This window comes from Glandiceps talaboti, chromosome 11, assembly GCF_964340395.1.
Source record: "Glandiceps talaboti chromosome 11, keGlaTala1.1, whole genome shotgun sequence".
NCBI classification, from domain to species: domain Eukaryota; kingdom Metazoa; phylum Hemichordata; class Enteropneusta; family Spengelidae; genus Glandiceps; species Glandiceps talaboti.
Window position 1 is genome coordinate 10,586,717 of NC_135559.1, and position 14,542 is coordinate 10,601,258.

The 14,542-nt window shown below is 36.4% G+C and overlaps 1 protein-coding gene across 1 annotated transcript in view; it reads left to right on the forward strand.

The window, feature by feature from the left end:
* Positions 1–14,542, forward strand: part of LOC144442245 (low-density lipoprotein receptor-related protein 6-like) — a 44,787-nt gene that overhangs the window by 20,693 nt on the left and 9,552 nt on the right. Inside the window, exons 2-12 of the mRNA XM_078131528.1 lie at positions 4,810–5,272; positions 6,667–6,807; positions 7,291–7,423; positions 7,611–7,764; positions 8,688–8,810; positions 9,010–9,270; positions 10,386–10,533; positions 11,118–11,252; positions 12,018–12,138; positions 12,842–12,986; positions 13,748–13,849. Coding sequence (XP_077987654.1) covers positions 4,810–5,272; positions 6,667–6,807; positions 7,291–7,423; positions 7,611–7,764; positions 8,688–8,810; positions 9,010–9,270; positions 10,386–10,533; positions 11,118–11,252; positions 12,018–12,138; positions 12,842–12,986; positions 13,748–13,849 — 1,926 coding nt within the window. The remainder of the gene's footprint in view (positions 1–4,809; positions 5,273–6,666; positions 6,808–7,290; positions 7,424–7,610; positions 7,765–8,687; positions 8,811–9,009; positions 9,271–10,385; positions 10,534–11,117; positions 11,253–12,017; positions 12,139–12,841; positions 12,987–13,747; positions 13,850–14,542) is intronic.

A 14,542-nucleotide genomic window follows, 5' to 3' on the forward strand; every position in this document is an offset into this window, starting at 1 on the left:
CTAGTGCAAGTACGCAAAGCCTGAAAAATGCGAACACGGATGGCCTGCACGCGCATATAATAAAATATCACCATAAAATGTATTGTTTTATATGTTTGCGCGCTGTTAGTGTGTGCATTTGATGTAATTTGTATTAAAAATATTGAGTGAGACGTCAAAAAAAAAGAAAAAAAAAAAGAAACACCGCCGCCGAGCTGCCCGATTGAAACTCTATAGTCACTCTGGTTTGGTAGTAGCTAAGCGAGCAAGAGTCTTTTTTTTTTAATTTATTTTTTTATATAAAGGACGAGTACAAGATATTGACAGCACATGACCATCGACATGGTCGTGTGTGTTATCTGACACTGCCAAAGAATGTTCATTTTGTAGGTGCCACAATGGAATAAATAGCATTTAGTTTGCCTATTCTTGGTAATCAGCAATTTGACAAGTTCTATGCTTTGATACTATACGTGTGTCAGTCCAATGAAGTATACTAATACTAGCTATAGCATTTTATTAATAGAACTTTCCCACACTCTATTCAAAGGTTGTTTCAAGGATCCCAACCAATTACAACTGTGTGTGTTGAGAAATGAACAGTTGATGAGTGTCTAGAGTCTACATTGAAGAAGCAGACAATGTATTACTACTGCATTGTATGTGACAGACAAAAAAAAACAATGTGTCACTATTTTCTACACTTTGTACATCAGAAGCATCACGACATTTCCTTTGCGCACTAGTGATCTTACTGTGGTTACCAGGTTTATCTTTGCACAAAGTCTGTCCAAAGCACACATCATACTGTTACAAGCAAAGTCAATGCTATTCTTTCCAAAGTTGGGATGATGTTTACAAAAAATAGCAGATCTTGCAATTTTCTACCATTAGTAAACCCGTGGAGCACGTGCACTGCTATATTTATCTGTTCAAATCTTGTGTTTTCATGATAAACAGACTGTCAGGAAACCGATTAATTATCCCAATTGATTTATTATAGCCATGCCTATATTACCAAATAGTGGAAATAAAGGTACGTACAGTTCAGAGGTCGTCCAGGGTCGATGTATAGTGCATAGTGCTATTGTTCTCAGGAACACCGTATGGCAGTAACTGGCCATTTTAAAAGTTATTAAAAACAGTCTTGGTTGCTCAAACGAGCTAGAGCTGTTGTTGAAGTGTTTTCAGGTGATTTGTTACTTTCAGATTATGAGGTCAAAGTTTGTACTTAAAGACCATCGGTCAATGATACAATAACAAGTTTAGAGGAAAATACAGACTGGACAAATGCAACGTGTAAATACCCTTGATAGAAAACAAATCCTTAGATAAAAAAAAAAGAAAAAGAAAAAAGAGAAAGAAGAATATACGAAATGGGAAATCTTTTGTTGAAAGCAATTGTAGGTTTGTATATTTTCCATTAGAAAATGGACCAAAGTAGTAAAGGGGATATGTTCTTCCCTTGAAAGTTATGTTAGTGACAAATTAAATGGACGGTAAAAATTGACGTTTGTCTTCAACTTTGTCGGTGTTCAATCACGTGATAGAGAAATTTATTGACATCGTTCCATACCAAGTTGTCGATAAGTCTCCGTTGTGTGAGAGACTGGTGACATTTTGCAAGCATTTATAAATGAAGCCGTACTACTAAACTACTCGTAAATACTTTTCAGACTCGTGAGTCGTCATGTGAAATGAATCGTGACGGTACTTAGACAGTTGTTAGGTACAAAGTTCACTTAACTGAATCAATCGGAACACGTGCCTCTTTATGTCTGTCATTCAGTTATGATACTTTTAAAAGTTTTTAAAGACGATGCAGCAAGTGCACCTATTCCCAAGGATTCGAATAGAACAAAATTTGGACGAATTATGAAAATAAAATCCTGTTGAAAAATAACTTTTATTTTCAAGGAGGGTTACATCAACTAACATTTAAAGTGCAGTATTTTTTATTTGTTATCTTTTTTTGGTGTGTGTGTGTGTGAGGGGGGGGGGGGGGTTGTGAGAATTTGTTTTTCTTTTTCTTTATTTAAGTGGAAAACATTTATGAGGGAATGTACCTCCTTAAAACCTCGCTATTGTTTTCACACCACAAGAATGTCAATAATTCCAGGATTCCCGGATTAGGATTGTACTCAGTTAAGGAATCCTCCCTCTCGTGTAAAATAAAATAGTTTACGGATTTGCATAATCATAGTGGTAGACAATGTATTCGAGAATCGGTGGATGTTTATAAAGGTCTGTAAACATTTCTTTTACCTTTTCAGTGAAGACAATTTAAATTGTTGAAGTGATCATGAAAGTGTTTGTATTGTTACATGTTGGTACAATGAAAGCTTGTTATGTTTAAGGAAATTCTCATCTAGTTAAAGAATTCTTATTAGGCCTTATACAAAATGTTTGGTTCCGGTTGTCTGATTTTATTTAGTTTTTCACGCCAACCCTAAACCTTTTTAAAGAAACTATTCTAGAAAAAATAATAAAATCGCAAAACTTGTGAAGTCTCGCAAGAAATAGTGAGGAAACTGAAATCAATTGAAAAAGACCATATAAAACTGTTCTTCAATCTGTAATGGTTGTACATCTGGTAAGAAGAAACAATAACACAGAGACCCCATATGGAAAACAGCGCAAAAAGTAACTGCCTGAACATACGGAAAAAAAATAATTATGTATATAAAAAAAAAAAATCAACCTACGCATCCTATTTTAAAATTGACCGTTATCGGAACGACATATTTTTTTTCATTAGAACTAGCTAAAACGTACCGTCTGACTTCAAAGACATCTTGTTAATATAATGTTCACAAGATTTCTATGAAATCAGACGAGAAATTTCGTGATCCCCCCAGGCCTTTGAAGCATAATGATACCTTGACGCTTGTCTGACGTCCTGGGACGTTTGACACATTCTTATTACGCCTCTAATCTCACCCGACATCCGAAGTCTTCTCGGCCCAAAAATTGAAATATCAGTTCTATCTCTGTTTTAAAAATGTGCGTGGTGACCTTTGAATTTATTTTCTTCTAATAACTGGTTGGAGTTTTAAACCTTTTATTGCCTGGGCACATTCTTCGTTAAGAATGTGCGTCCAACATTTTGTGTACCAATGGCCACCATTATAATTACATAAGAGTAAAAATAACGCTAACGTAAGCTTAGGTCAAAGTTGCCAGAATACCACATATTGTTGTTTCTAGATATGTTTAATGCACGAACAGAACGAACTGGTGGCCGCACCCTAAAGATTTGTCCTTCGAAGAATGAAAGTTCTGTTTTTTCCCCCAGTGATTAAAAGGCTTTGGTGTCACCTCTATAGTCAGACTACATGCACATTGTAAATGTCGTGTGCACCTACGTAAGGTAATTTTTTTAAAGGGAATTCCTAACAATGGCATCGTCTCAGTTTACAAAGTGCAATTCAACTATTCATGATACCATAATTGCTACTGCGGGAATGTTGCAAAAAGCTTTGAGTCTTTAAGCTAATTTTCTGCCACGGGTTTGAGCATTGTACGTACATTTATCTTACTTTTTTGTTTTGTTTTCATATGATTTACTGCCACATCTAGGTTTTGAAGAGTACACAATACTGTTTATTGCTATTGTTTTGCCAAATTTTGCCATTCCTTATTAAAGCTGCACTAGCTGCAACTATGATATTTTTTTCATCAAGTATAACCAATATATATTCACTGAAAATTGGTCAGTTACTTATAAGAAATACATTAATGTTAATTAATTAGTGGTCAACCTTATCCGTATGTGCAGTGGTGTAGTGACAAATTTGAATCTTGAGTGAAAGCTTGGGCATGTTTAAACTGCATTAATTTGTAGCAGTACTATTCTATAGTTTTTTTTCAATCAGACAGCTACAATCTATTCATTGAAAAGTGTTAAAATACCAATAATCAGTTATCCGCACAAAAATTTAAAATAAAATGTTCAGTGTTTATTGAAAGGGTGGGGAGGGGGGGGGGGGCAATTTGAATGATGTCCAAACATGATATAATTGTCAGATGAGGGCTCTACTTGTACCTTGCAATTGTTTACATCATTCTAACAGTTAGAGGTTACTCATTTGTATGAACAGCTTTTGGTGATTTCTCGTTACGCTAGACGGGATGAAGCGAGATTCGGAGATTCGCAGCCATGGATAGTGACTAGACTATCACAACATGGAACCAGCAATACAATACATTGACATGTTCAATATGCACCCAAGGTAGACAATAACGAAGAATGTCTATGCATGGCATACCATTGCTGTGTTTTGAATTCCAGAAGAATTTCTTTAAATGTTATCACTTACACATATTGTATGAAAGAATTTAAACTCACAAATAGAAAAGAATTCTTAACTTTTCATTTTGATTGAAATGGTTAATAACAGCTGTGGAATACATAAAACGAGGCCAGACTGGTAACTATCTGAGAATCGACTGCAAGGGTACGCCAGTCGAACTTGAGCTTTCAGCAAACTATAGCTAATTATAAGATAATCTCAAACTAAAAATATTGTTGAGACATGTTGATATACACTGTAGGGCTGTGTTTCTAATGACCTCCATTTCTTCTTCACTAGTACTGTCTATGATTTCACATGTTTGAGACTTCCAATGTTTACACTATCTTTATCATGGAGTGATTATATGCAACATATCGACACTGCTATCACCCACTTGTGTAATCTATAACATCGGAAAACAATAGTTTTAGTTTGTGTCTACCATTATGATAGTCAATTTCTGCTGCAGTCATTTTATCACTGTTATACATGTTCGCAAAATTTATTGTTTTCCCTTTTTATCCACACTGCCTAGGGCGCTCCGTTGGACAGACCTCTCGACTTATATACACCGACCTTTACAGCACATATTTTGCCCTCCAGTCAAACGTAAGACTTATCAATCAAACAACTGATGTCTTATACCAAACATTACAATCGGATGGTGACGCAGACGTTGTGATCTTGCATCCAGGAAATCTTGAGTTCAACTCTGCTCTGACCTTTGACATTGACGATGAATTCATATTCTGGGGTGACACCTTTAATAAAGCTATCATGAAGATGGACTTAAAGACCAATGACGTCACGATGTTGTATGACGGTGTATCTGTCGGGTTAGGGGACTTAGCAGTTGATTGGGTGGCGAATAATGTATATTGGAGTGACTCATCTTATAACTGGATTATGATGAGCGACTACAACGGGCAGTTTCACCATGTTGTTGTCAATACAGGACTCGATGAACCTTCTGGTATTGCCGTGGACCCAATGAACAGGTATATATTCATCGTCTATTAATGATAGTTTTTCTCTTTCTTTTTTTGTTCTTCTATATTATACAAGATTCTAATGTGGAAACAGATTGACCACAATAAACAAACCAATTTGATAATCGAAATACCGGTAAACGATAAATCGTTATTTGGCCGACAGTATCACAATTTGATACCTCGCTATTTTCCCAGACATGAAAGTTCAGCCCCCCCCCCCAAAAAAAAAAAAAAAAAAAAAAAAAAACTACATTCCGTGAATAATGGCTGTGGAATTGACTCACATTTGCACTTTTGCCTGATGTCTTGTTGATATAGAAAAAAACCCAGTCAAATTATACTGTCAAATGTGGATTACTATAATGTTCTTGTAAGTGACTAGGATACGTTTTTTACACGATCGATGAAGTGTTTTTTCTTCTGAAAACCATGTTTAGCTCCTGGGGAATTTATCATAATTATATGAGTAATAGTGATGAAACACTATTATGCGCAGTTGGTTATAAACCTTGCTTGAACCTTGATAGGCCACAATTATAAACAGAAGGTTATCATATACTGAATGCCTGACTATGAGGGCGCTAGTAGATATAATGAGGGTTGTTATTCACTGGGAACTAGTATTCCCCGAGGATGAAAGCGACGTCTACTAGTTCTAGAATAAAATAAGGCCAGGCAATAAGTGTTTTATTGCACATTACATTCCCAGGCATGCATTCTTTGTTTTCAGACAGACAGAAATTCACTCGAAGGACGCTCGAGTTGCTGGAATAGTGCCTGGCAAAAATAGAAAACGTATTTGCAAATTGAAGTCACTATCAGTCACTAGTCCATACCACTTGACACTGTATAAGCCAGCTGAAGGCTGAAAGAAAACGATATGTTATATCACCTGATATTACCACTTCGTACATTCGTATCATTGTACCTTGTCTTACTTTTTTGTACTCATAATTACGTTAATAAAGTTAGCAGGTTTACAGGGGCTAGGGATCTATTTTACGGATATGATATACAAGATCATTTTACGAAAGTAAAATTCACACCAAACCTTTATAGTTCAGCATAGACACGTTTGTTTTGCTGGTGTTTTTCACAGAAGATTTTGAAAAAGGTGTTGCCTTTGTATGTCAGTTCTCAAAAATTTATCCTGTTTTGCCCAACTTGTAGTATTTTGTGCACAAACAAACATCCTCCTCAGAGTTCTGGTAGAAAAAATTAACTAGATCTCAGAACACTAAATTTAAATTTCCCATAGTGGTGGGAGATACACAGTGCAATTGAGAGTCAGATACATCGTTGATGGCGCCATACTACTTACCGTACTTGTTGGCGTGACGATTACAAGAGCTCCCCCAGCGACTGTATTAACGATCTACCTTTGTCTTTTATCAAAACAGCAAAATTTATTGGGCTGACTGGAGAGGAAATGCAAGAATCGAATCAGCCACATTGTTAGGCAACAACAGGACAACATTAGTTGGTGGATATGAGGACTTTGGAATTCCACATGGTCTAACACTGGACTATGAAAATAGAAGGTAATTAAGTTCAAACGTTTATATACAGGCACACCACATGTTGTCCAGTAAAACACCATTAAAGCAAGAACTTAAAGGGGAATGCCACTCCAGGAAATAAAGGCATTTTCATAAAACATGGGTCCTGGAGAGTCATTTCATGGTTTTATATCACCTATATCGCGCAATCAGGTCACATGATAAATTCTATTCTAATTCATGTTAATGTTTAGCTCATGGTTAATCGTGATGGGTCTTTGCTGTAATGCTACCATGTCTCTAAGTACACGTGGAGGACGAACGAAAATTGAAAATATCAAAATGGCAGTTAGGATTGGTGAAATAGTGTAATACTAATAGCGTTAGTTCCTGAACAGTACCGGTAGGTTAGGGTGGAGCTATCGAACGATCGCGAACGAAAGAACGAACGAACGAACGACCGAAGTTATTCTGTTGAACAGGAAAACTATTTTTCTTATACAACTTCAATCTTATCTAATACAGGTTGTACTGGACGGACGTGCAGAACGAGGCGGTGTACTCAGTTGATGTGGATGCAGCCCCTGGTCAAATGGATGTCAAGTTAGAATATGGTGATGCTGGCCTATTCTATCCAGTTTTCATGGATTTGGATAAAGTAAGATGATTGTACTTCTATATATGCACAAACTAGACAATTCCCCTCCTCCCCGTCGGACCCCCCCCCCCCCATACGCATTACCGTAAAGCATATTAGTTAAGAAGAGGAGGTTGACTTGTAGAAGAAGAAAAAATCAGGACGACGAAGACGAATATTAACACTAACTACCTGTATCTCTCTCTAGAATTATCTTTTCATCAGTGAATACGAATATGACTATATAATGATCATACCAAGAGACAACGCCACTTATGACAACGCGGCGTTTTACCCAACGGGTACCTGGAAACCAGCTGCGCTTGCCTTTTATGACGTCACCAGACAACCACCACATGAAAGTAAGTAAACAATATCAACATATACGGATACGGAAATAAACTAAATTCCAAGACAAAGATGGCACCGGGATTTCACATAAACGAATAAAAAAACACAATGGTACAGACATCTATTTTTGGTTTTGCTCATGTCGGTAAATCGGTAAATTATGCTAATGTACGTCAAAATCGAGAATGGAGAATTGTATTAAGTTTTATTTATTTCTTTAATATTGCACAATTTGGATATACCAACCTGTTAATTCGAAAATGAGTAAAAAGCAACAGAGATTAGTGGATTTTAACTGAACTCTAACTGTTACCGAAATTTGATCAACTAACTTTAAAAGTGGAAATTTTTAAAATTGCAACATGGTCATCTTTGTCACAGAGGACTGTATGCATTGACCTTTTTTTCAATCGATCTGAATTTGAGTAGTGCTAGAGATGTGGTGACGTGTCTTAGTTTCCATCGCAACCATGATCGTATACCATGGCAACGGTCAAATATTATTGTCTTTCACACAAAAAACCACCAAGTAATGGGTAATGATTAATTGATTCACCAAGTCTAAATGATGTTCCACCAATCAACACCAAGAACAAATGATGTTCCACCAATCAACACCAAGAACAAATTAATGGTATCCCACCAATTAGACTCTCCAAACAAACGTAATCCTGATTTATCCAACACGTTTTTTTGTGTGCAAAGAACCCCCCCCCCCCCGCCGAGTAGAGAGAGGATTAACCATCTTGACTCCTTGTCTAAACTATAAAATTCCTTGGAGGTATATATTTAACAGGAAGTATGCAGTTCTCATAGTCATTTATTTATGTGCATCGTACATCTATATTTGTTTAACAAAGTTTTCTAAACCATTGAACTTTGTACCTGTTTTGAAATTAGGTGTGCGATTTTTATTTTTTTCCTTCAAATACAGATATGTGTGCAGTTGATAACGGTGGTTGTGATCAACTCTGCATCAGTACACCTGATATCAACAGTGATCACTGTCTTTGTACAGCCGGTTACGTCATGGATAGCAACGGCACATGCGTAAAAGGTAAATAATACTATTTTATATGGCACACACAGTACGTCTTTAAAATATTAACTATGGAATCTATCATCGTCATTGTCGTCTGCATTTTTGTCAAAATTTTCATTCTTCATTTCGTTTTCCGCCTTTCTCCTAATATAGTTAAATACCCGTTGTTGATCGATTATAAATAATTATTTTTTCATGCCAATCTTTATTCCAGACACACATCTGATTCCTGGCCATAAACTTATCATTGCTGATTCAGTGGATATATGTTCATCACCGGTCAATTTGGCAGACGTGCAAGACTTAAGTGGACTGTTGACGTGTTTTTTACAAGCCAGCGTTTCCTCTTTTGACTACGATTTTCAACAAGAAATGTTGTATGTCTACATGCCATATGACGCGGCAATTAAGAGGGTCAGATTGCGAGAAAATGAAATTTTTGAAACTATCCATGAGAATATCCAAGATGTTGGAGGTAAGAGTACTTATTGGTTGTCAACGGCTGGAATGTAATTTTTTTTAGCTGGAATATAATAGTTAAAAGCTACACTGGCCGCAAAGGGGGTGGTTTTTTTTGTGTTTTTTGTGTGTTTTTTTTTTTTTTTTTGGGGGGGGGGGGGGTTATATAGTTATGAGTAGTTGCTGTTTAGTAATAAGAACAACATGAGTTATAAATTACCCTGCAGTAAACTGAAAATTACTACACAAGAGCGTGGTCACAATAAGAACAGTATCAGCCACCAAACGATGGCGTGTATGTGTCCTGGTCTATATAGGTCTGTGTGATTGTTAAGTGAGTGGTTATGTTACGTTGCTGCACGGGCGCATTAATGTGTGTCTGCAGGCGTACATGTGAGGATATTTTTTAAAGTAGTTCTTGGCGTTTTGCTTTAGCGTACTTTGTCAATGCGAGAACTACGCGGAAATTAAACCCCACTAATAATGATTAACCATGTTACAGAAATATATATCCACATGATTCATTGAATATGTGCTTGTCACACACTCGTACGTTAAGCTAACAGTGGATTTCAAAATGCCATTCATCTTCTCTGTTTGATACAACCACTCAGATCTCAATAAGAAACTGCACATGCTACATTTTAATAGCGAGATGTCAACTGATTGCTACATTTTGTGTAAATGAAATATACCATTTATGAACAAGAGGCAGACACGCCGGCGCCACTGTTTTCATGTATGCATTTGATGTCTGTATTGTGCATCTCATTTCATTTCATTTCATTTAGACAAAGTGTTGCAAGATACTGAATTCATTCAATCTTGCCGTGGCATGTGTAGTTTCTTACTAACTTCTGCATAGTTGTATCAAACAGAGAAACTGTGCGGTATTTTGAAATTCGCTGTAAAAGGATACAATTTTAAGAGACATAGACTGGGCTTTGACGAATCCCCCTTCACAACATAATATTTGGGCCAGCAAGGACATATACAAAGGGCATATCGTTATTCAAACTGTCGTCGAGTTGATCGTAGTGTGCAAACAAGGTGTCAACCCCCGGTGTCAAACCTGACCATGGAAGATGCCATTTTTAATTTACCTTGTTATTTTCCTCATATTTACTTCAGGTATCGCAGTGGATTGGATATCTGCAACCTTATATTGGACGGAAACCATGAACAATAAAATTATGATATCTAGATTAGACGGTTTGTACAAATCTATAATTGCTGATGTTGACAACCCATTGGCAATAGGAGTGCATCCACTGAAGGAGTAAGTATTAATATAAAGAATATATTTGGTATTCTGCAGTGCCATGTTGTTAATGTCGAGGATTTTATGCCCATCCTATTTATATTCTAGCCTACCTCAAGTCTGCCAAGGGATGTTTCACTAGATACTTTTAACACAAGTCGTGTATCATACAATCTATTTCATGAGTTATTTGGTGGATCTTGGTAGTTTTGCGAACACACCACCCCACCCACCATCAACCCCCCATCACTCCTCCACCCCCTCCACACACACACACAAACACACACAACCACCCACACAGACAACCAAAATCAAACAAACACGACTACACAATATCAATACATAGATTATAATCATTTAATTCGGGGGTAATTAGCTGAATTCTAAATAAGTCGAAACTCAATAATACATTTAACAAAGATTTTGTGTTACTACAATTCCAGATAACTAGTTTGGTAATTTGATCCAAGATGCACTGTGCACCTATGTAGTCACTGACAGCATGTATTGTCACTCTAAGTACTTCGAGTACCATAAGTCACTCATGAAGTAAATATGGTAACGTCTCGTTATTTATTCAATTACTGTTTTTATTTGTCTAGGTATTTGTTTTGGGGCGTTGGAGGCTCCGACCCTTGCATTGAGAGGTCCAGTTTGTCTGGCAGACACAGAATAAAGTTGGTTACTGAAGGTATCATTCAACCAGTTGCCATGGCGGTAGATTATGATAAAAACAGGTGAAATCTACTATTTTATTCTTTTTATTGCTCCAACCTAACTCCTTTAACCATGTAATCAATTGCTTTCCTTTTCAAAAGGATTTCTTCCAAACAGGCGACTTTCTATGACATTTGACATTTGAATAATAAGACACGTGACATTTTTGAATAAACTACAATAACAAGGCGTAAAAAAAAATGTGTGGTTCCGATTACATTTAATTTTAAAATAGGTGGGGTAGGTAGATTTTTTATTTTATTTTTTTAATTTATTTAATTTATCATAAGTTAGTATCTAGTTCAGATAGTTATGTTTTCCGTTGTTTTACATATGGTCTCTGTGTTATTAGTTTCTTCTCGTCTGATGTACAGATTACAGATTGAGAGAACATATTTATATTGGCTTTTTTTCAGTTGATGTCGGTTTCCGCATCCACTATTTCTTGCGAAACTTCACAATTTTCGCGATTTTCTTTTTTCGAATATGTAAAAAAAAAAGTTTATGGTCGGCGTTAAAAACTAGGTGGGGTCGGGTAAAAGGAACCAAAAAACTTTTTTTTTATTTGGCCTAACAACAAACATTCTTTTTGGCGCTATAACCTAGCTGTTGTATGTATATCTTAAACAAATCGTCCAAGGGTATCCCATTGAATCACTAAATATTCTCTATGAGTTTATGAACAACTCTGAAACAAAGTCATGGTTTTAATAACTTCAAAGAAGTCCCATTATTTTCACATTTGTTCTTATGCATTACAATCCTACATGGTTATTTTTATACAGACTATATTGGACTGATAATGGAAGTTGGAAACTTGAATCTGTAGCCATTGATGGGAATTTGAGAGAAGTAATCTCTGACTCTTATAGCCGTGTAACATTTGGTGGTGTGACAAGTTATCAGGTAATAATACGTATACGTGAACAACATACTTCCAGAATTATTGCAATCTAAGAAAGTCTCAGAAGAGTGAAAAATAAATGTATTATTTATGTATTATAAATAAAGACAACAAACAAGCAGGAACTTTGATATATTTGCTATTATGTGGCAACTATCCCCTCGCATTCTGCAGGTGTACAATTGTATAGGTACACTACATTGAAATCAAAGTGACAGTTGACTTCAGGGTCCATGTATAAGAAAGGATTGTTTTACCATAATCTGTCAGGCGTGGGGTTTCCAAGGAGAAATCTCACATTGGACACTAAACTATACTTGGAAGTTAGAGAGAAACAACATTACCATGGTGGATGGGAGCACTCCTCTTGACTTTCGACTCAGTTTAAATCACGAGTAATTATTTCATGCCCCACACCCTTCAGACCACCTGAATTGTCATAACCTATCCTTCGCATCCATTTTTTTTCGTAGTCCCCATTTTCTTATCAGCCCCCCCCCCCTGCAGTAAATGTTTTCTAGATCTGAGATGCTATTTTACCACCCAAAATTTTAACATGAGTTGATAGCATTAGTGTGTACTAAATCGAAAATAAATCTGGTTAAACTTCTCAACTTTTCTGCTAAATGGTGTGCATTACCAAAATATCACAGTGAACGATAACAAGTGACACCTTTCAATTTATTTTCAAACGTTTGATAAAAGGAATTCCTGATGTGGACTGAAAAAGAAGAAAATCACCTTGTCTTGTATGAAACTGGTACAGATTCAGTATCGCGAACTTTGGCTTTGCCAGACACACCAGGTGCATTAAAAGTTTACGACGAAAGAATGCAACCCAGATTAAATGGTAAGAATGCATCTGTCAGGTATCAGTCACGTGACTAACCAGAGACGTTTGAATATTAATTTACTACTACAACTAAAGCTGCTGAAGTTCAATGACATCTGTGTTAACGAAGAAGTCAATGGAGTTGTTCTGATGATGTCATCAAATAAAATACATAGCTGCGCTAGAGCTTCATTCTGATGACATCATCACATCAAGATATTTAGTAACAACACTCACCCACGTGACATACTGCTTACGTCATCGCCTCAACATATACATTTGGTAGGAGCTCATGGTCCTAATTACCTCATGAGACGTCATCTAATCAAGACTCACCCACTTGACCTACTGATGACGTCGTTTGCTTATCTTCATCAGGAGTCGGTTGTGCTTTAGGAGGATCTATTTTATCTCAATTTATCTCATTTGCATAGCCAGCAATGAAAATACTGGTTTTATTTCTGACCGTGCATCAACGTACAGAGTGGTACATATGTAATTATACTTATTTAATATTACCATAGTTGAGAATTCTATGAATATTCATTGCTCTGCTATAGCATATGCATTTATTTTTATTTTCACAAGGGAATGATTATGTGACCCACAGCAAAATTCCAAAAAAAATAATCTAAATTGGGGATTCTCTGAGATAGAGTATAATGTATGTGATGTAAAATCATGACATGACTCTCCACAAAGTCTTCACAACCCGAAGTTTATGATAACGCATTTATTTCCAGACTTTCATTTCAAAAAAGTGTTTGCTTTTCTTTCAGCAACCAATCCTTGCTTTTACACAAGTTGTTCTGGAATCTGTGTGCCTTACAATGGAATTGAAGATTGCATTTGTGAAGTAGATACACCCAGTTGCACGAGAGGTATGTTTGATATGTATGTATTTTTATCATGTATGGATGCTATGTAAATCAGCAAAAAACTAAAGCTTTCCTGTATCTTGATAAAGTCGGTAAAGGAAGCCATAGAGACCATTATGGTAGGCATTAGATCTCGTGTACAGTTGGAAACTGGCTTGTATCTTACACAACAGAGATTAATCCGGACTTGCTCATTAATAATGTACGTCGTACCGTTTATCTACATTATCAGAACATCAAAAAATTGACTTTATGCGACTTCGTACCTCTTCGCATAATCTTGCCATTGAGACCGGCCGATGGACTCTACCAATTACATCATGAGGACCACATATTTGTAGGTATACGGCGTACAACGTTAGGCTCATGTAATGCCGAATTGTCCACAGTTTGATTATATAAGACAAGCCAACAGTGTCAGCTTTGTTTCATTAATCAAAAGACGTTTTTTCTGTATTAAAATCGGATATTGTTGCCATGGTGAAAAGCTCATCAAACCAGCTTAAAATTTACGGCCATAGATAATCTCAAAACGCTTATTATAGCTTTCCCCCCCCTCCATCCATGTATGAAAATGTCCATATTCCCTTGGCGTAAATCCCAAGTGTTTAACATTTCAGTGTGTCTGAACTGTTAATGATTGACTTTTATTGCAATGTGTCAAACTTATGTTAGCCCTATGGTATGTGTATCTGT